A 19,203-nucleotide genomic window follows, 5' to 3' on the forward strand; every position below is an offset into this window, starting at 1 on the left:
ATCTTCTCGCTCTAGCTTCTTTCTTCTTCCTCCTCCCACCACCATGGACACCAAAGAAGGGCTCGACGCCCCCGCACCACCCTCTTGCTGTCGTCTCTGGCGGCTCTTGCTGCCCAAGCTGCTCCCGCTCCCCTCCCCCACACTAACTCATTGGAGTGGACTTCCCCTACCCCAACCCTTCCCACCGGTTATCCCCCACCACCCCGGCCGGCGGCGCCCTCGCCGCCTCGCCGGCCCGCCCACCAACCGCCTCCACCGCCGGGCCGGCCTTCGTCCCCGGCTTCCTCCAGTCCCAAAGCCAGCAACCCGAAATCCTCAACCCCCGATTCCTAACCGCGAACCCCCAAATCGAGTGAAGATTTCGTGCAAGAAAAATTCAGAGTGTGAGGAGGCCAAAGCATGCTCGGGCACCGTATAGCTTTCCCCATGGCTACTCTAAACATCCTACGGACTACGGTACCAAGTAACTTCCCGTTTGACTATATATTTTTAGCTCTCCATTTTACTCTCTAGTTAAGTTGCTCATTCCAACACACCGTCTATTTTTCACTCTTCAAATTCCAACAGCTAAGTTTCTCTCTAAAAATCTACACTCTCCATCTACTCCAACAACCTCTCTATTTCACACTACAATGGACTCTCCATTTGCACTTTTTATTTTGCAATTACTGTACGTGGGACCCACATTTAGCAAGCCGGATAGGATGACCATCTGGATAACAACTTTGTTGAATCGTAATTTTCTAGCAGACTTGCCAAATTTTGGGTTGAAGGGTGGGATAACAATTCTTGCTCTTAAAGCTAGATGAAAAATGTAGATAGTTGACAAGTCATTAAGTGTTTTATTCTTCCACGAAATACTCGAGGTGGAATCTAGTACTGAAAACGGCGTCTGAAACTCCAACAACTGGACTCAAAGACGGAATCAAAATGCAGAGAAAACACTAGGCCTACGCTTGAACAAGCAATGCAACGAGAGACGTTTTCCACATAGTAACAGTCAACGAGAGACGTTTTCCACATAGTAACAGGACATAAGAATGCAGGATCCTCTGTTTACAGCCTACAGCATAACACATTTATGACTTGCTTATTAGTTGAGTCAAAGAGGTTGTAGTCAACCTGGGCCGTAAAGTAGGCTTATTGCGTAACCGTTGACCGTTGTAGTAAATATGTAGAATAAATCGTAGGCAATGAAATCGGGACAGGACACAAATACACGATGCTCTGTATCTAGCTTGCAGCAAAACAAACATTTGACCAAAGCAATTAGCAAGTGACATTCCGAATTGGCGTAGAGAAAACAACAAAGTTTCAGCATAAATTTAACATCCCGGCAATGCAGATGGTTTAATCCCCACAATTATGTCTCTAGCTCCATAACAGGGACCTGACAAAAGCAATTATCCATTGGAATTTTGAATTGGCATAGTGAACACAAAAAAGTTTTCACGATGTAAATATTAGTCGAGGAACTACAAAATACAGTAAGTGAAGGAATTCACTCCCAACAAAATCACATTGTGATGGGCAGGGTAGAAATTCTAGTGTCAAATGAAGTCTGAAATTCATACCCAAACTTGAAAAACATGTTCTAAATGCAGAGAAACAATACGTTTGGCATAACCGATCATCACAGATATGAACAAAACATTAAAGCAAGTGTTAACAGCCAATGATATGAGATTATTTCCGCCGCATAGTGATATAGCATGGAGTTAACTAGAAACATAAGAGCTCAATACATCTTGAAAAAGTCATCATTTCTCCATTTCTTCTCTAGGAAGACACCATATCATTCAGTTAAATAGCAGCAAGTTCTTGGAACGATAGCAAAATTCAGGAAGCAAACTAGGACTAGCTACGCCTTCTGCCGATCAATCAAAGACGGCGAGCTTGCGTTACTCCGGCCTGGAGATGGCCCACTCCATGATGTTTCATCAGGAAGAACTAAGAGACACATAGACATAGTTCGTCAGTCCCTCACCTGTGGACGCCGTACCGTCATCTGGGTATTAGTTCTCGATTCATCTTGAGATTCCAAATTCACAGCAGTACCTGAAGGTAAAAGGCGCAGTTCTCGATTCATATTTCGTGAGTAATATGATAAGTTTCAAACATGCACTCAAAGCAACTTGGTATAGAGAAATAATTGAATTTAGTTGTCATCAATTTCGTGACCTTTGGCGTAAATTTGTAAGACGAGTTAATTAAATCAGAGCAGGACACAGAATATAACCTTGCACGATGCTTTGTTTCTAGCTTGCATCAAAACAAACATCTGACCGAAGCAATTAAGCAATCGAAAAAACAGAAGATAACCCTCGAAGCAATTAAGCAATCGAAAACACAGCGACAAAATAATCAGGAGCGTTCCTTCAAAAAAAAAAATAGTCAGGAGCGATGGCGGATCATCACATTTACAGAAATCACAGCTACAGCTGGACGAAGACATAGCAAGTATCAACTGGATGCCGCAAACAGTTTCACGGTGCGTAGGAAGCCAGAATATGCAATGCTCTGTTTCAAGCCCCAAAACAGGGATCTAATCAAAGCCATGATCTACTAAAATTTTGAAATGACATGCAGAACTACAAATACAAGAATTGAGGAATTTAATTCTAGTGTCCAACAACTGAATTTAAGAACACATTCGAAATTTAGAGATTGCGGACACAACTCGTTCAGCAAAACCTACCATTCAGCCAATCAATCGAAGACGACAAGCTTCTGGTACTCCGGCCCTGAGATGACCTTGTCCATGATATCACTCGGCGTCACGATCCCGTCAAACAACTTCACCATGTTCTTGGAGAAGCCGCTCACCAGCGCCACGCCCTTCTGAAATGCGGTCACCGGCAAGGAAACCGAGTCCCTGAGGTTCCAGAACACAATCTCCGGAACGGCCGCGCCGTACCCGGCCTCCGTGAACTTCCTCTTGATCGCCTCGTAGTCTGTCTCCCACGGCTTCAACGACGCCTCGTCGAACTCCATGTCGCTGAACACGAACACCCTCCTCACCATCTTCTCCGGGGGCAAATTGCCGCTGACCGCGATGTGGAGGAGCTTGTCGAACACCGCCCTGGAAGTCGGTGTTCATCATCAAGTTCATGCAACGGATGAAGTTGGTCTTCTCCAACAGAGTTTCTCCGGAGATCACGTGTAGCTGAGGATTCTTGCGACCCGGTGGTGCCATGGATCGTCGCTGAGCTCGGAGATGAGGAGACCGAGCGCGACACACACGTCCATGGGGAGCCCCTCCACGCTTCCCGACACGTCGCAGACGGCGATGCTGTTGCTGAGCTTGCCGAGCGCCCGCAGGTCGGCGATCATCCGCTGCCACTGCAGGTTGGCGACGCCGTCGGTGCCGATGGACGCCAGGATCTCGTGGGGGAGCAGGCCGCCCGCCGCAATCTTCGCTTTGCCAGCCTCGACGTCGGCGAGGTAGAGCTTGAAGCGCTCGGCGTCGTGCTTGAGGAAGAGGTCCTTGTAGTTCTTCGTGGCCACGGAGGCCACGCGCTTGTACACCACGTCCCCCCACGCCTTCGCCGAGACGAAGATCTCGGGGACCTCGAGGGCGCGGCGCAGGGGCGCGACCGCCTTTTGGAGGCGATCGCGCACGCGGTAGGCGTAGTACTCGTCTTCCAAGTCCTCGGGGAGGTCGGGCGCCGAGCCCTTGGGGAAGAGGCGGCGCGCGATGGCTTCGCACATGAGCGTCGAGCGGTCGTAGCAGCTTCCCAACGACGGGCACCACTTCGCGGCAAGCGAGAGCTCGTTGACCTTGCCGTCGGCGAGCTTCTGCATGTCCTCGGCGAGGAGCTTGGCGAACAGGTCCGCCGTGCAGTCGTGCAGGAGCCGGTAGTTCGTGTCACGGGCGTATCTGTCGACGGCTCTCGCCGCGGCCTCCGCGCGCTTCCTCCTGCGCTCGACGGCGGCGTCGGCCGAGGTCTTCCGGTCGCGCTCGTTGGCGGCGGCGATGCGCGCCTCCCTCGTCTCGGCGCAGCGCGGCGCGTTCCCCTTGCGCCGGGGCGCGCGCGCCCGGCGGTTGTGGACGAAGCGACGGCTGCCATCGCGGGCCCGGATGACGAAGCCTCCCAGGGCGGCAGGGCGGCAAGGCGGGCCTTCTTCCCGGGGGTCCTCGTCGAGACGCCGCCGATGATGATGCGGTGTAGGATCTCGGGGAGGTCCTTGAGGTAGCCGAACTCCGCGACGGGGCCCGCGTTGAGGGCGAGCGTGGCGGGGTGGCAGCCGTGCATCCAGAGCGCGGCGAGTTGTTCTCCGTGCACGCCTTCTTCGGCGGTGCCGGCTTGTTGAAGCTGGCGTCCATCATGTCAAGGAACGCGTCGCCGGTCGTGGGCACGGCAGCGGCCGCCTTCGCCGCCGCCTCCGCGGCGCGCGCAGCCGCGGCGCGGAGGCTCTCCGCTGGTGGGCCGAGGAGGGTGTAGGACACGGCCTTCCGGCACGCCGCCGTCGCCATTGGGTTGCAGCTAGGGTTTGTGCTACGGTTTTTGGGAGATTTTCCTCTTCGTCGATAACGATGCGCGTGATTTGGGGATGATCTGGCATGCGGCGACAGGGGATGAGTTCATTTTAAAGGCTCGGGTGAGGCGGTGGCTTGAGGGCCAAGTCGGTATGTCGGTGCTACGAACCGACTCTATCGTTCCGGGCATGTTATTTGCTCTCCATAATTGGTGAGTTCTTTTTTTTTTTGAAACTACTCAAATTGATGAGTTCTGACTGAACACAAATTGCAATATGAGGGTCTATTTCATCAATGTTTGAGGATTTCTGGACGTGCAATATTGTAGCCGTTCTATTCATCGGAATGTCTTGCTTGCGCTTGCACAAGATTTGATGGAACTGAATGTATATCACTTTGCAGCAATTGACACTGGTGGCTGGTGGGTGCCGGCGCCAACTCAAAGGGCAAGCTCAGTTCACAGCTGAGTCGTTTCAAATTTTGAATTCAAATCTCCTGATACTTCGAACATTATTATATCCTAGCAATGGTCTTATGGATAGTTCAGAATGCGCACAATACTGCAATGTTTTATTAAAAAAGGTACCTATGAGGCTATGACAAGGTTCGGAACGTAAAAAGTCAAACGATCAACGGGATGGATCACATGGAAGAATAAGGCACTCCCTTCTTCCAAAACGTTTGTCACCATTTACTTTTGAACATGATGTTGGGCCATCATCCTATTAAAATAATATGCAATATCAATTTTTTTTGTTATGGCTCGTTTGGTCATCAAATGTACATTAAACACGTCTTATATTTTTGCATATTTGCACTAAAAATTTAATAAGAGGAATGGTTGAACTTCATGATCAAAAGACAAATATTTAAGACGCATGAAGTACATAATATCTCGGGCAAAAGGTGGATTAATTTTTCCATGTGTATATCTCTTAATTTTGAGAACTCTCCAACAGCAATCAAAGCCCGTAGGTCCATGTCTAGTGTGTGTGCATACTTCCTCTTACTAGAAAAGGACCAATACAAAAAAGGTATTGTTGTTACAAATATTTATATAAGCCGTGAAGCCTAATTTTGAGCGTACTACCAAATTCTCGAGAATTGTGCATCTTTCTTCATAAAAAATTAAATTTTACAAAAAAGTACTAAAATTATTTTCGTTACAAATATTTGTACATGTTGTGAAGCTTAATTTTGAGAGAAAATTATCAGGAACAGTTTTTTTATACAGTACATTTCACTTTAGATTTTGTAGTAATCACGTTTATTGCAGTGTGATTCTGAAACATTATGCTAACAAATATACTCCCTCTGCTCAGATATATACAATTATATTCACATGCCAAAACACTTTCACAGTACTGATTCTGTAGCTATATATATGATGAAAAAAATAATTGGGTCAAAGTCTAAATGTAAGACTGAACCAAAACAAAATATGTCTTTATTTTCGAAGGGACATCAGAAACTCCCCCAACAAAGTAATTACAAAACAAATTCAAAACGGGGAGCAAGAAATATTAGGCATAAGCAATTATGGCAGTACGGCAGAACGAAAATATGCAACTTTGCAAGGATGCATACTGACAATAGACGAGGAATACGTGAATGCACAACGCTCGCTGTCTGAAGTTTGCAGCAAAAAATCTTTCAAAAAAAAAAGTTTGCAGCAAAAGTGCAAAACAGAGACCAGATCAAATTAATTGAAATTTCGAATTGACATAGAGAAAATAAGTACTACCACGAAATCAACAGAAACTTAAGTTCATTCCATTCCCAAACAGTCCAAATTTTCTCCAATTCTATTATATGACTGACACAAAAGACAAGAAACGCAAGCTAGAAAATAGGGGATTCAGTTCCATCCTGTGAGGCAGCACAAGTTCTTACGACATCATAAGCGAGAAAGCAAACCAGATTTCCGAACTTAGCTACCCTTCAGCCGATCAATCAAAGACGGCAAGCTTCTCGTACTCGGGCCATGAGATGGCCTTATCCATGACTTCCCTCGGCGTCGGGATCTTGTCTGGCACGACCTCCTCGCCATCAAGGAACAGCTTAATCATGTTCTTGGAGTAGCCGCTCACCAGGGCCACCCCCTTCTGCTCCGAGGTCACCGGCACGGACCGCGAGTCGCGCAGGTTCCAGAACACTATATCCGGGATCGCCTCGCCGTACCCAGCCTTTGTGAACTTCCTTGTGATCGCCTCGTAGTCTGTCTCCCACGGATTCGAGGACGCCTGGTCGAACTCCATGTCGCTGAACACGAACACCTTCTTCACCATCCGCTCTGGGGGCAGCTTGCCGGCGACGGCAACGCTGAGGAGCTTGTCGAACACTGCCTGGAAGTTGGTGTTATAGCCCCACTTCATTTGACGGATGAAGTCTGTCTTCTCCCAGAGGGTATCGCCAGTGACCCGATGTATCTGAGGCTGGGCGGTGAAGGTGATGACACGGTGGTGCCACGGCTCTTCGCAGAGCTCGGAGATGAGGAGGCCGAGCGCGACGCACACGTCCATCGGCTGGCCATGCATGCTGTCCGACACGTCGCACACGGCGATGCAGTTGTTGAGCTTGCCGAGTCCCCGAAGATCGGAGACCATGCGCTCCCACTGCAGCGCGGCGACCTCGTCGCCGACTGATTCCACGATCTCGTGGGGGAGAAGGGCGCCCGCCGCGATCTTCACCTTGCCCGACTTCACGTCGGCGAGGTAGAGCCCGAAGCGCTCGGCGTCGTGCTTGAGGAAGAGGTCCTTGTAGTTCTTCATGGCCACGGAGGCCACGCGCTTGTACACCACGTCCCCCCACGCCTTCGCCGAGACGAAGATCTCGGGGACCTCGAGGGCGCGGCGCAGGGGCGCGACCGCCTTTTGGAGGCGATCGCGCACGCGGTAGGCGTAGTACTCGTCTTCCAAGTCCTCGGAGAGGTCGGGCGCCGAGCCCTTGGGGAAGAGGCGGCGCGCGATGGCTTCGCACATGAGCGTCGAGCGGTCGTAGCAGCTTCCCAACGACGGGCACCACTTCGCGGCAAGCGAGAGCTCGTTGACCTTGCCGTCGGCGAGCTTCTGCATGTCCTCGGCGAGGAGCTTGGCGAACAGGTCCGCCGTGCAGTCGTGCAGGAGCCGGTAGTTCGGGTCACGGGCGTATCTGTTGACCGCTCTCGCCGCGGCCTCCGCGCGCTTCCTCCTGCGCTCGACGGAGGCGTCGGCCGAGGTCTTCCGGTCGCGCTCGTTGGCGGCGGCGATGCGCGCCTCCCTCGTCTCGGCGCAGCGCGGCGCGTTCCGCCGTTCCTGGCGGTGGTGGACGAAGCGACGGCTCCCATCGCGGGCCCGGATGACGAAGCCTCCCAGGGCGGCAAGGCGGGCCTTCTTCCCGGGGGTCCTCGTCGAGACGCCGCCGTGGATGATGCGGTGTAGGATCTCGGAGAGGTCCTTGAGGTAGCCGAACTCCGCGACGGGGCCCGCGTTGAGGGCGAGCGTGGCGGGGTGGCAGCCGTGCATCCAGAGCGCGGCGGCGTAGAAGCCCTCGCGGTCGGACTTGCCGGTGCCGCGCACGCCGCGGAGGTTGCATGTGAGGCGGAGCGCGGTGACCGGCTCGGCGGACCACGCGTTGGCGAGGAGGGAGGTGACGGACGACGCCGGGGTGCCAGGGACGACGTGGAAGAAGAAGTCGAGGCAGGGGTCACCGGAGGACACGAACGTCGGCGACGCGTTCTCCGTGCGGGTCTTCGCCGGCTGCGGCTTGGGCGCCTTGTTGTAGTTGGCGTCGAGGAGGTCCAGGAACTTGTCGCCGGTCGCGGGCGCGGCCGCCTTCGCCGCGACGCGGAGGCTCTCCGCTGGTGGGCCGAGGAGGGTGTAGGACACGGCTCGCCGGCACGCTGCTGCTGCAGCCGCCGCCATAGGTTTCCGGGTAGGGTTTGGGCTTGGGTTTCGGGGGATTTTCGTCGATCGAAGGAATGGGAAGAGATTGTGTGGGGGCGAACGGCGCGGATGATGAGCGCGAAAAGAGGGAGAGCTATATAAAGCCAGGGGTGAGGCAATTGCTTGCAGCTTGCGTGAGGGCGAAGTCGGCGCACTAACTGACCTCGAGGCTATCGCTTCCGGAAATGCTATATGGAGTAATTAACTAAATTAAATAGAAAATGTCAAGGGAATTTGAAAATTGCTTCGATCCCTAGACGAAAATTTTGAAAATTGCTCCCTAAGTGGAAAAATGCAAAACCATATGTACACGTGATCACAGTGTAGGCGTCGCATAAGATAGTTAGCGTCTTGCATGAAATGTTTATCACTTTTACCGTTTTACGCCAACTGACATTACTGGTGCGCCGGTGCCGAACTTTGTAAGGCAAATTCAATTTACAACGCTGAAGCATTTCAAATTTAAAATAGAACATCATCCAAAATGGATAATTCGGAACGATGCTTCATTGCATGTAAGTTCAAACATCTCATCATAGTTTACAGGATTGGTAATTCTAAATAATCTGCTAAACTAAAACAAAGATACACGATTATCTCAGGAAGAGAGCAGAATGTCATTGAACTGATCAAGTCCACCTATTTTTCATGCGTCTCTCTCTGTTACAAAACTTGCTGCTAACAGCAACTACAGTTCTTGTATACATTTAATCATTTATCTTTGGCTACTACATTTTATACATTTTATTACAGTGAGATGCCGCAACATTATGCGACCACCTATAAAGTCCTAAGACAACAAAAGATGATGGTACACGTATGTACAGCGAACTTATTGTTCGATTGCTGTCTATGATCAATGAGGTCAGCACGATCAGCAGATCTTCTATCAGTCAAGTATTAGAATCAGTGGCTCCTGGGCAGAGCATGACATGCTTTGTCATGGAAAGCAGAGACTGTCTGACTGACCTGAAGCCTGAACACATCCTAGTCGATCCTGCATCAACCTAAAAACTTCAGCAGAAACTACTTGAGGATTGTTTCATCTCAGATTCCTTGGAACCATTCAGCTTGCTCTGGAGTACAGATCGTTGCTGTTCTTTAGCTCCTTGTGCTAAAGAAAGCCCATGCGCAAGCCATTTCTGTATCACAATTTATACTTGGCTCTGGCATATCAACGGCGTAATCATCTGGAGGCTAGTCCATCAGCACCGTACTTTCAGAATGTTGCATGTACAGAGGTTCCCCTGTTATGCTAGTTGAAGAAGTATGTCGAATTCAGAACTTCCCTCACATCAAAGTTCCCTTGTGGCGGACAGGGTGGAAATTCTAGTGTAGGAAACGACGTCTGAAACTCCTCCAGCAACTGAATCATAAACACATTCAAAACGCAGAAAACAAAAATTAGGCACACATAATCATCGGTGCTGCAGTTGAAGAATAAAGAAAGTATTTAAGGTTCTGCGGAGAGCATAGTTCTAATGGCATACATTTTCAAGAATTGGCATGCTGTAAAGCTCCACAAATTGTTCTCTCAAGATCTGATTCATTTGATCAACATCACATGCATGCACCCAAAATGAGTCATGCACCCCTGCATCCAAAGTAGGTTAACAAAAAGCAACATTAATAACAAAATTAAACAGCAAACACAGAATGTAGACAAGGAAATGCAAGCCTGTTTCCACTTCATACAGGAAAACAGATGCACATATGAGCTCATAAGACAAAATTCATATGCACACAACACATATGAGAATAGGATATGGTCCCTCAAATCAGCATTTGAAAGACTCAACATAAGAATTTTCTATTGGTCATTTGGCAATCCAGCACCGCCCAAAATAAGAAATTTGCATACTAAATTTACATCAAATAAATAATTAATGGTAAAAGACTTCAGGGCTGTCAGGTTTCTAAAACCAAAGCTAGACCTAAAAGATTGAGCATGATTGTAGTTTCAAGACTTGATGCTAACAGAAATCTAACAGGCATTAAGGAAAAAAAACAATTCCATATGAGATGGAGGGTGCGAAGGTGATTTAGGGCAATAGGGCCTAAACTGGTTTCACCAGTTTTTGTTGGTTGTAAGAATCATGCTCCCACTCACTCCTAAATTCTCATACTCCCTCCATCACACATTAAGTGCATTTCTAGAGTTCAGCGTGAAAACCAAGGCAGCTGTTAAAATGACACTGCTGCCCCTATAAGAAATTCGCTGATGCTGGCTTCGGTGACCGCACCACCCTGTGCTGCCGCTCCATGCAGAGGCGGAAGGATTTCTGGAAGCATAATCAATTTTTTTTTAACACAGGTTGATGACGGATGAGGGGTTGAGAAGCGTCCAGAGTCCGGATGGAGGTTACACAAGTCAATCTTTTTTCCTGTGAGCCGGTCCACCTGGTAGCCTAGTACCTTGGATCTCGTACCTATGTGTGTAAATATTTTGGGACAAATTTTAAATTGTAGAGGTGCAAATATTTTGGGACGGAGGGAGTAACTAATAAGGTCCTCCAGGAAATCCTTCCCATGCCACATGATATGTGATATTGCTCAATATATGTGTGCAATACAAAACAGTCTATGCCAATAAGAAACGAACCTGCAAAATCAAGACCAGCCTCCTTGCAAGCAATTGCCGTCATCATCATATGTGAACTATCCAGGGAGTGCACAAAATTCGGTGGAAAAGCTGCCTTTTGCCGTTGGACTGCAATCTGAAAATTATGACATTTAAATTAGCTATGAGAACTGCAAACAAACAGAAAGAAGGTCTAAAAATAGCTTATCTTACCGCATCACCCTCACGCCGTAAAGCCAGACATTGCAAGGAAGTTCGTATCTGTATGATAGGTGAAGCAAATAGTGTTCAAAAAACGAAAAATGTATTGACTAAAGGGGTAGCTGTGGTTGAAGGGAAAAAGAAGTTAAATCAAGTGTATCTGAATCTGAACCTGGTCAAACTATAATAACATCAAACCATGCAATATTTAATCAGGTTGTTCATAAGATCTTAGAAAGAAATGGAACGAATACAAGGGGGTAGTGATCATGCTGCATGCTTGGTGCCAGCACTAGCTGCCATAAGTCCCCAACATAGGACTCAAACTGCTTTCCACAGCAAGCCAAAACTAGAGGAATAGACAGGGATAGTTTATATTTTATAAATAGAAATAAAGCAAATGTTATGACAAAACTACATGGAAATCATATTTCCATGTAAAATCATGTTATTTTTCTAGATTTGTTTCTCAACACATGTAAAATCATGTTCACTCAGATTATCAAGGTCCAGGGAAGCATGATGAATCATGCTGTTGCAAAAATCTAGTTAATGCAAACAAAGAAAAAGAAGATTGATAACTGACCATATAGTTCTTATATTTCTTGTAGGGCTGAACAACTGGAAGACCAACAGGACTTGTCCACTTGACTGGTTGGTTTTTTGAAGCAATCATCTATAAGGAATTGAGAGCGATCATCAATGCCTCAATTACCAAAAATGATTACATGCAGGGTTCGCAAAGTGCCACAAGTGTGAGAGAATGGATGTATACGTCAACACATTTTATGTAATTCAAGTAGAATCACTTCATAGGAGAAAAGTTGGAAGTGGGAGTATACCTTTGCACAATCACCCAACCAGGCCATTATACCACGAGCAGATTGGAACATTTGTCCCAGTGCATCCAAAGTTACCTTCATTAGAAATTCAAAAGTCACAGTATATCCTCCTCCCTCTAAAGTAATCAGTATGAAATCACAAATACGCCAGAATATGCTAAACACTAGTAAATCACTTACCCTAGTAGCATAGCACGATACATCGTACAGCAATTTGTCATCTGTTATCAGCCCTTTCTCTTGAAGTCTCTTTGTAATTTGCTGACGAGCACCAATGTATGTAACACCATAGACTGATGTCATGACTGTCTGCTTAACAAGCTTCCTATCCACCTGTAAGCTACCAATGCTCAAGTCCTCAACTGTTTGTTTGATGATATGGAGTGTTCAAGAATATTTCTTAGAATTTAGAAACATAGAGGTAGGTTAGAGAGAAGGCTAACCTGATCAACTAAAACTCTTGCTAATGAAGCGTTCGGATTAGTAGCAGGATCCTTCATTGAATCTTCACGCACAACATCCAGTACCCTTCAGTCAATTTTGCCCACAACTGTTATTAATCCACACCCTCAAGAGTAATTCTAGCACTAGGATAATATATTATGATATCAATCATCTATATTCTATAAACTACAGAGTTAATCATCTGATTTATTAGAAGGTACATACTTGACAAGTTGGATTTCTCAGACACATTCTATTTTGGTAATTTACCAAGTACAGAGGCAAATTACTTGACTTTTGTGTATATAAAAATAATACTCAGTTACAGATGCTACTTCACTTTTAAGAAGCCAAATATGTAAATTCAGGTATTCCTTTCTTTTACACAATTCACCAGAATTTTAACAAAGGAGGATTTTCGGGACCTGATCTTTAGAAAGGTAAGTTCGTGTGAACTTCAAGATGTAAACAATGTTCACTTCTGCACGTGGGTTATATTTACGAACAGTTTAGTGTAAATAAAATACGATGAAAGACAGTAATTTAAATACATTCAGCACAGAATTGAAATAAGAACAAACAAGTTGCAAGCAAGAAGGTTTCAAGTTTTCAACTACATGAACTATGAACCAAATAGACCTTGTGTCTTCATCTCCATATAAACATTCAAAGGACATCAAGAACCAATAGCTAGGCACAATTAACAAGCAACCATCCTGGACTGTAGAACTAGCAAGAAGAAACCCACCTAGCAGCGATTTCGGAGTAGATATCTGCAGGTTTCTCTCCAGGAACAAGGTTGACAGCAACTGCGCCCATCTATAGCAGAGCATAAATTAGTGTTAACAATAAATTATCCAGCTGGGTAACTGCACTCTAAAAGTTCATGAAAAAAACAAGTAAATGAGAGCTCTGCAAGTTGAGGACTTGAGGTTACAAAGGAACAATACAGAAAGTGTTCTCTATTTAGTTGCAGATAGTAAGAACTAAGATATGACCATACTTGGGAAATGGTTTGACATACTTCAAGTTAGTTGCAGATAGTAAGAACTAAGATATGACCATACTTGGGAAATGGTTTGACATTCTTCAAGGGTGGCTCTAGCATATCAACAGCATCAACCATGTACATATGAGTATTTTAAGGCAGTCAACATGCTTATAAACCAGATGATGACCATAATTTTCACAAACTTAGTGCTCTCACTTAAACAATGCATGAAGAAATCAGGTTATTCGCTGTGTTCAAGAATTTCTTAGAGATAACAGAAGATTCCAATGGAATGTAACTATCTACAGCTAAAAATATAGTGAAATTATAAGTTAATTCATTTTTATTCCTATGATTATCAGAACGCTGTAAAAGGGTAATCAGACATATGGCAACAGATAAGCACAAAGTGCTAATTCTACTCTAATCACATCATGAGGTGCATAAAAAGGCTAAAGGATGAAAGAAACTCAAAAAGTGTGACAGAGCACAACACTTACGTAGTCCCTCCCAAGAGCGGCATAGTGTTGTAAACCATTGCATGAACCGTCCTGATAAGGAAAACAATGGTAGCCAACAATTAGTAATTTCATGGAAATGCAGGCTATGCAGAATGCTAATTTGCTAAGAGCATCATCAAATACCCCTTTAGTAGAATTAAGTGTGCTCCAATTGATTAACCAAACTTTCAACATAAAAAGATGTTGAAAATGTCATATGCTAACGATATAAAGCAACTGACTTTGAAATACAAAGCATATCAGTGATGTGCCAGGTAGGCATATGAAATTAACTGTAAATTAATAAACTAGGGTATTCTTCTATTTGTCTACATCATAAGTAATTAATTAATACCGGAATCCACAAAAGTGTGCACCTCGTTCTCATTGAAGCAAAGGAAAATTATATAGTGCTAGACTAGTCCAAGGATATTAAGCACAAATCAATACCTGATGAATAGGCAGGTGAGAGATAGCACGGTAAGGTGATGAACTTTTTAAGGCATCAGATAGATCCATGCATGCAGCTAAACACTGAAAAGGATCCTCAGCATTAGTCCACCAGCGGTTTCCATCAACAGGATTTGCTGCTGAATCAAATATATCAAGCAGTTGGTTCTCCACAAATGCCAGCTTGCCCTCATGAGAAAGCTTTTCAACACCTCCACCATATTTGTTAGCCAAATGTATCTTCAACCAGCATAATCCAGACTTTCCTAGTGGCCGCCCTTCCGCATACTCTAGAACACCTCGGCATAGATCTGAACCTAGGTGACTCAAATGTGGGTGCATAGGGTATGCACGACCACGAAAATCCAAATTATGAGGGTAATAAAATCCATCCTCCTCTCTCATTTTACGAGCAACCTGTTTACAAAAAAGGAACAAATATAGCTCCAGCAATGCTACATATGAATTACACTAAAGTGTCTCAAAAAAATATGAATGGTGATTATTTATATTGCGTACCGAGAGTTTAAGTTCGGTATCACATCGCTCAGCATGCAATTCACGGTTTGTTTTCTTTGCCTTCTTTAAACTCCACTTCCATTTCTGCATTTCATCTGGGTCCTCTGATTCTGGTCGTTCAGGTAGAGGAATCTGTAAACAAAAGATAATAAATAGAAAGAATGTTCAAAAAGGGATGTGGAAGAGAATATGAACGGATTGAGAAAGAAAACCAGCCCTGCAAATGCTAATCAAATGCAGTCACTCACATTTGCCTTGTCAACCAGCCCGGCAATGCCTCCACCTCGACTCCAAATAGTCTCAACAACATCATGAACTCTTCGATTGACCCTCCATTTAGTACTCCCGAGGATATCTAACGCCTGGCAACAAGCTAATACTTTAGGGCTGATATCTCACTCAATCACCAGAAATTAAGCAGGCATGAAAAAGTAATGGTCCAAGGCCCAAGGGATATCATCATGTGAAGCATTGTGTGTATTTGTAGCCCTAGGAAATGATTTTAGCTTTTGAACAAAACGAATATAATTTGATAAAGATTACTATAATTATCATGGTTTATTGTGCCTGCCATCATCAGGCTAATATTCAGTAGAGCAACATAGAACCCACGTGAAGGACAACATAGAAATATAAATGCATGCTGTGACATAGATGGGTGGCCAGCAAACCTCAAATACTTTTTGTAGCTGTTTCCTAGGAACACTCTTAATGGCATCCTTTTGGTCCTTTACACCATGTGTACGCATAATGTATGAGGGAAGAAAAAGGTGGCCACCTTTATCATAACTGCAACAAAATACAGTTGACATGGTTCAAATCCCTAGCGACAAGATACAGTAAGTTCTAGAAATCAATCCAATTATGAATTGCTCTGATGTTACAAGGAGCTTGCTGGAAAGGTCCAAAGCATGAACACCAACATACCCCTTCCATTTTTTTGGAGGTACCAGCATAGGAAGGTAGGGTATATCAACATGTCTAGCCTGCAAGGAATGTGAATTTAAATAATCATGTCATTTCCTTACATAAACAAAACAATTGTCAAGCAGAAAAAGGAAATTTGTAATTTGTTGTCCCCATATTTTGAAGCTTGAGACAACATTAAGCCCACAGAAAAGGTGAGCTGAACAGAATTATTTCCAATAAGTCTTTTGTTTTTCATGACCAAAAAGTCTATTTGGGATCAGAAAAACAGACATGGTTAGAAGTGCAAAATAAACTTACAGTGCTTTCAAACCCTTCATGCACAAGATGGTCACATTCTATCACCCAATGTTTCTTCTTTAGCCTCCTGCAGGTTCAAGAGAAATGTCATAGAATCATCATCATACATCCACAAATACATGCCTAAGCAAGCAGAGGGTGATGATGTACATGCTAGTGCAACCACACAGTGTGCAGCACAATTGTAAAGAAAAAGCATAGACCTACCCATTTTCTATTATAGGCTGTCGCAGTACATGCCTAAATGCAGGGCGAATATCTGGAGAGCTATCTGGTGTTTGATCAGCTGGTGGTTGAACAAATGCTGAATCCAGTAGTAATTCAATCAGACGACTTCCCAACTGTAGACATGAAATGAGTATTAGAGTATGAGTGAAAAGGCTTGGGTTTCTTTGTGCGCCGTGCAGAAAACAAACCTTCACTTGGGCTTCAGTGCCCCATTCCTCCAATTCCAACTCCTGCTGAACCAGCTTCTGCGCTTCAGTCATCTTCCGCCTCCTAACTAAAGTCTTAACACGTTTCCGGCATTTTGCTTGCTCCATCTCCAATGCTTGATCATTTTCACTTTGATCCTTCTTCTTCCTACTTTTCTGAAAGAATGACTGGACTTTGAACTGTAAAGAAAGGAAAGGGAAAAATAGCTTTCAGTGGACTGTCAAATGAATTTCCACTAGGGAAAACACAAATAGGAATTAGGATGAATGGGAAAGCAAGGAAAGAAAAATTAGTATTAAGTTACTTCCAAATGATGTGACCAAACTTCACTACTTTACCAAAAGTACGGAAGCTAAACTCTAGTGCACAAGGTTGGAAGTGCACAATGATGTAACCAAACTTCACTACTTTACCTGACTCCACAAGAAGACAAATTCTAAATCACACTTTAATAGTTCCAAAGTTTTAACTCTCCAAACCTTTCTCATGTACAGACACATGTACGCATACACCAGCTACCACACAATTTCAAGTAGGCTAAATTGCGATCCTCATTCAGTGATCAAATTACAGGATACCAGGCATGGATGCATGTTATGATGGATAATGTAGGTCAATTTCAGATCATGGTCACATCACCGCACAGTTCTAAGGTTATATAATTTAGGTTGCACGTCTTACTTGCATAATGCCCTCATCAGTTCCTCTACCTCCAATTAGCTATCCAAGCTTGATTAACCCTCTCATTTGACTTGTCAAATCAAAAATGGAACCGTAAGCCTATCAGATGGAATCCTGCCCCACTACCCGCAAACATGGCAAGCTGCCTACTGTCAAATTCTCTTTAAGACTACAAATCATCAATCAAAGATAATGTTTCATACAATCATAAGTCCCACATTGCTGTCCATGAGCAGCCCACCAGTCCTCAACATGGTCTAGTATTGCTCCTAGGCTCCTTATTATATTATATAAAAAAACGTAATGGTAAACAAGCGACTCACCTCACGCTCAACAGCCTCGCCGATGCAGTGCGCGGCCTGGACAACGCGGACGCTGCCGGTGCCGTCCTTGCTGGACATGAGCAGGCCCATCATCTTGTGCATGACTATGACGGCGATCTTGTCGGCGGGTAGCAGGAGCAGGTACTTGGCGTAGACGTGCTTGACCCGCTTCCGGCGCTGCACGTCCTGGTCCCTGGCGATGGCGTCGCGCAGGGGCTCGAACCATCCGACGAAGAGCGACTTGACGTAGGGCAGCGCGGGCGCGAGCCTGCGGTCGAGCATCTCCCGCTCGATCTCGCGGTACTCCTCGGCGGCCCGGGCCCAGGCCTCCGTCTCCGCCTTCACCTGCCGCTGCCGCAGCCGCCGGTGCTGCGCCCTCCGCGCCCGCTCCCGCTGCCTCTCCACCTCGGCGTGCCTCTCCAGCTCCAGCTCCAGTTCCAGCTCCAGCCCCGCCGCCAGCTCCTCCGCCTCCTCGCCCCGCGCGGGGATCTGGTGGTGGTAGGTGTCGGCTGGGGAGTTGAGGAACGCGAAGAGGTCGAGCCAGTGGAAGTCGTCGGTGGCGGGGGGCGGGAGCGGCGGGAGGTCGAGAGCGCCCACCGAGGGGAGTATCCTGACGGCGGGGGGCGGCGGCGCCACGGCCGCCATGGGCGGCGGCGGCGAGAGGCGGCGGAGCAGCGCCCGCGGCGGCGGCACGCACGCGGAGAACGGGTAGAGGAGGAGCGGCATGCGCCTCGGGCTCCGGCTCCAATGGCGAGGCTCGGATGGTAGGATTGTATTGGGGGTGGTGGGGGGAGAAGGGAAAGGGTAGTGGTGGTAGCTGGGAGGAGGGGAGGAGGAGAAACCTCGGTAGAACCTTGGGGAGCCGGAGACGACGAGCGAGGCGGAGGCGATAAGGGGGGAAGGGAAATATCGGAGGTAGGAGACCGTTTCGGCAGACCAAGGCCGTTGGATCGCCTTCGCGGGGTCGTATCGGACGGTGAGGGTCCGTGTCAACTCAGCTGGCGCCAGTCTGGGCCATTCCGATAACCAGCTCTCCTCCTGTTTGTTTGTGAAGCTAATACAGTTTGTTAATGGAAGTTTAGCTTATACTACAAGTAGATTATACGGTTTCCAATCTGGATTTGAGATAGAGAAGAACATGCACGCTCCCAGCGGTGTGTTGCTGTGACGATGGACCATTTCTCTGAATTTTGTAAAGCCTTGCATGTTACTGGCGAACTCTGAGCACAGTTTAAGCTCCAGCATTGACTTCTGAAATCGTAGCATATAAGGGCAAGTCTAATAGGCAACATTTGTTGCTCAACACACCTTAAGCTTATGCTTAAAAAAACATGTACCTGCAGCAGCATATTATTCCATAGTGGAGTGTGAGAAAGAGCCAGAGAGAGAGAGAAATTGATCTTTATTCTCGGACAATAAGCTTAAGATGCACTGTAGAAATCCTTTGCCTAATGTAACTTCCACGATGTATAAAGTGCACCACAAGATCACACAAGTTTCCAAAGAAAGAATCCCCCAGATGCATAAAGCCAACGTGACAACTGAAAACCAACAGTGCCGTTACATGAACTCCATATGATTGGACTAACTACTGCACTTGTCATGG

General features: G+C 46.3%; 2 protein-coding genes and 1 pseudogene across 2 annotated transcripts; all 3 read right to left on the minus strand.

Annotated features, from left to right (window-relative positions):
• Positions 1-2,680: 2,680 nt before the first annotated feature.
• Positions 2,681-4,477, minus strand: LOC117853612 (uncharacterized; annotated as a pseudogene).
• Positions 4,478-6,053: 1,576 nt separating this feature from the next.
• On the minus strand, positions 6,054-8,756 carry LOC117853613 (uncharacterized). The gene has a single exon (XM_034735927.2). It carries the CDS (start codon positions 8,380-8,382, stop codon positions 6,430-6,432), a length of 1,953 nt encoding a protein of 650 aa, XP_034591818.1. The 5' UTR covers positions 8,383-8,756; the 3' UTR covers positions 6,054-6,429.
• Positions 8,757-8,888: 132 nt separating this feature from the next.
• LOC117852563 (DNA-directed RNA polymerase 3, chloroplastic) lies at positions 8,889-18,472 on the minus strand. The gene is made up of 19 exons (XM_034734691.2): positions 17,598-18,472; positions 16,575-16,772; positions 16,366-16,499; positions 16,159-16,225; positions 15,859-15,917; positions 15,603-15,720; positions 15,180-15,293; positions 14,932-15,063; positions 14,413-14,829; positions 13,963-14,013; positions 13,220-13,290; positions 12,471-12,555; positions 12,208-12,360; positions 12,028-12,102; positions 11,772-11,861; positions 11,198-11,245; positions 11,006-11,120; positions 9,894-9,997; positions 8,889-9,769 (listed from the first exon to the last, which is right to left on the minus strand). The coding sequence occupies exons 1-19, from the start codon at positions 18,321-18,323 to the stop codon at positions 9,659-9,661; spliced, it is 2,868 nt and encodes a 955-aa protein (XP_034590582.1). The 5' UTR covers positions 18,324-18,472; the 3' UTR covers positions 8,889-9,658.
• Positions 18,473-19,203: the final 731 nt, after the last annotated feature.

This window comes from Setaria viridis, chromosome 4 (assembly GCF_005286985.2).
Source record: "Setaria viridis chromosome 4, Setaria_viridis_v4.0, whole genome shotgun sequence".
In the NCBI taxonomy this organism is placed as follows: Eukaryota; Viridiplantae; Streptophyta; class Magnoliopsida; order Poales; family Poaceae; genus Setaria; species Setaria viridis.

What these genes read in the sequence shown, in the direction of transcription:
- LOC117852563 (XM_034734691.2), bottom strand. Translation starts at nt 18,323, where the DNA reads ATGCCGCTCCTCCTCTACCCGTTCTCCGCGTGCGTGCCGCCGCCGCGG. An exon ending in ATGAAGGGTTTGAAAGCACT is followed by an intron (nt 15,918 to 16,158) that starts GTAAGTTTATTT and finishes CATTCCTTGCAG; the next exon opens with GCTAGACATGTTGATATACC. An exon ending in GGTTGGGTGATTGTGCAAAG is followed by an intron (nt 11,862 to 12,027) that starts GTATACTCCCAC and finishes AATTCCTTATAG; the next exon opens with ATGATTGCTTCAAAAAACCA.
- LOC117853613 (XM_034735927.2), bottom strand. Translation starts at nt 8,382, where the DNA reads ATGGCGGCGGCTGCAGCAGCAGCGTGCCGGCGAGCCGTGTCCTACACC.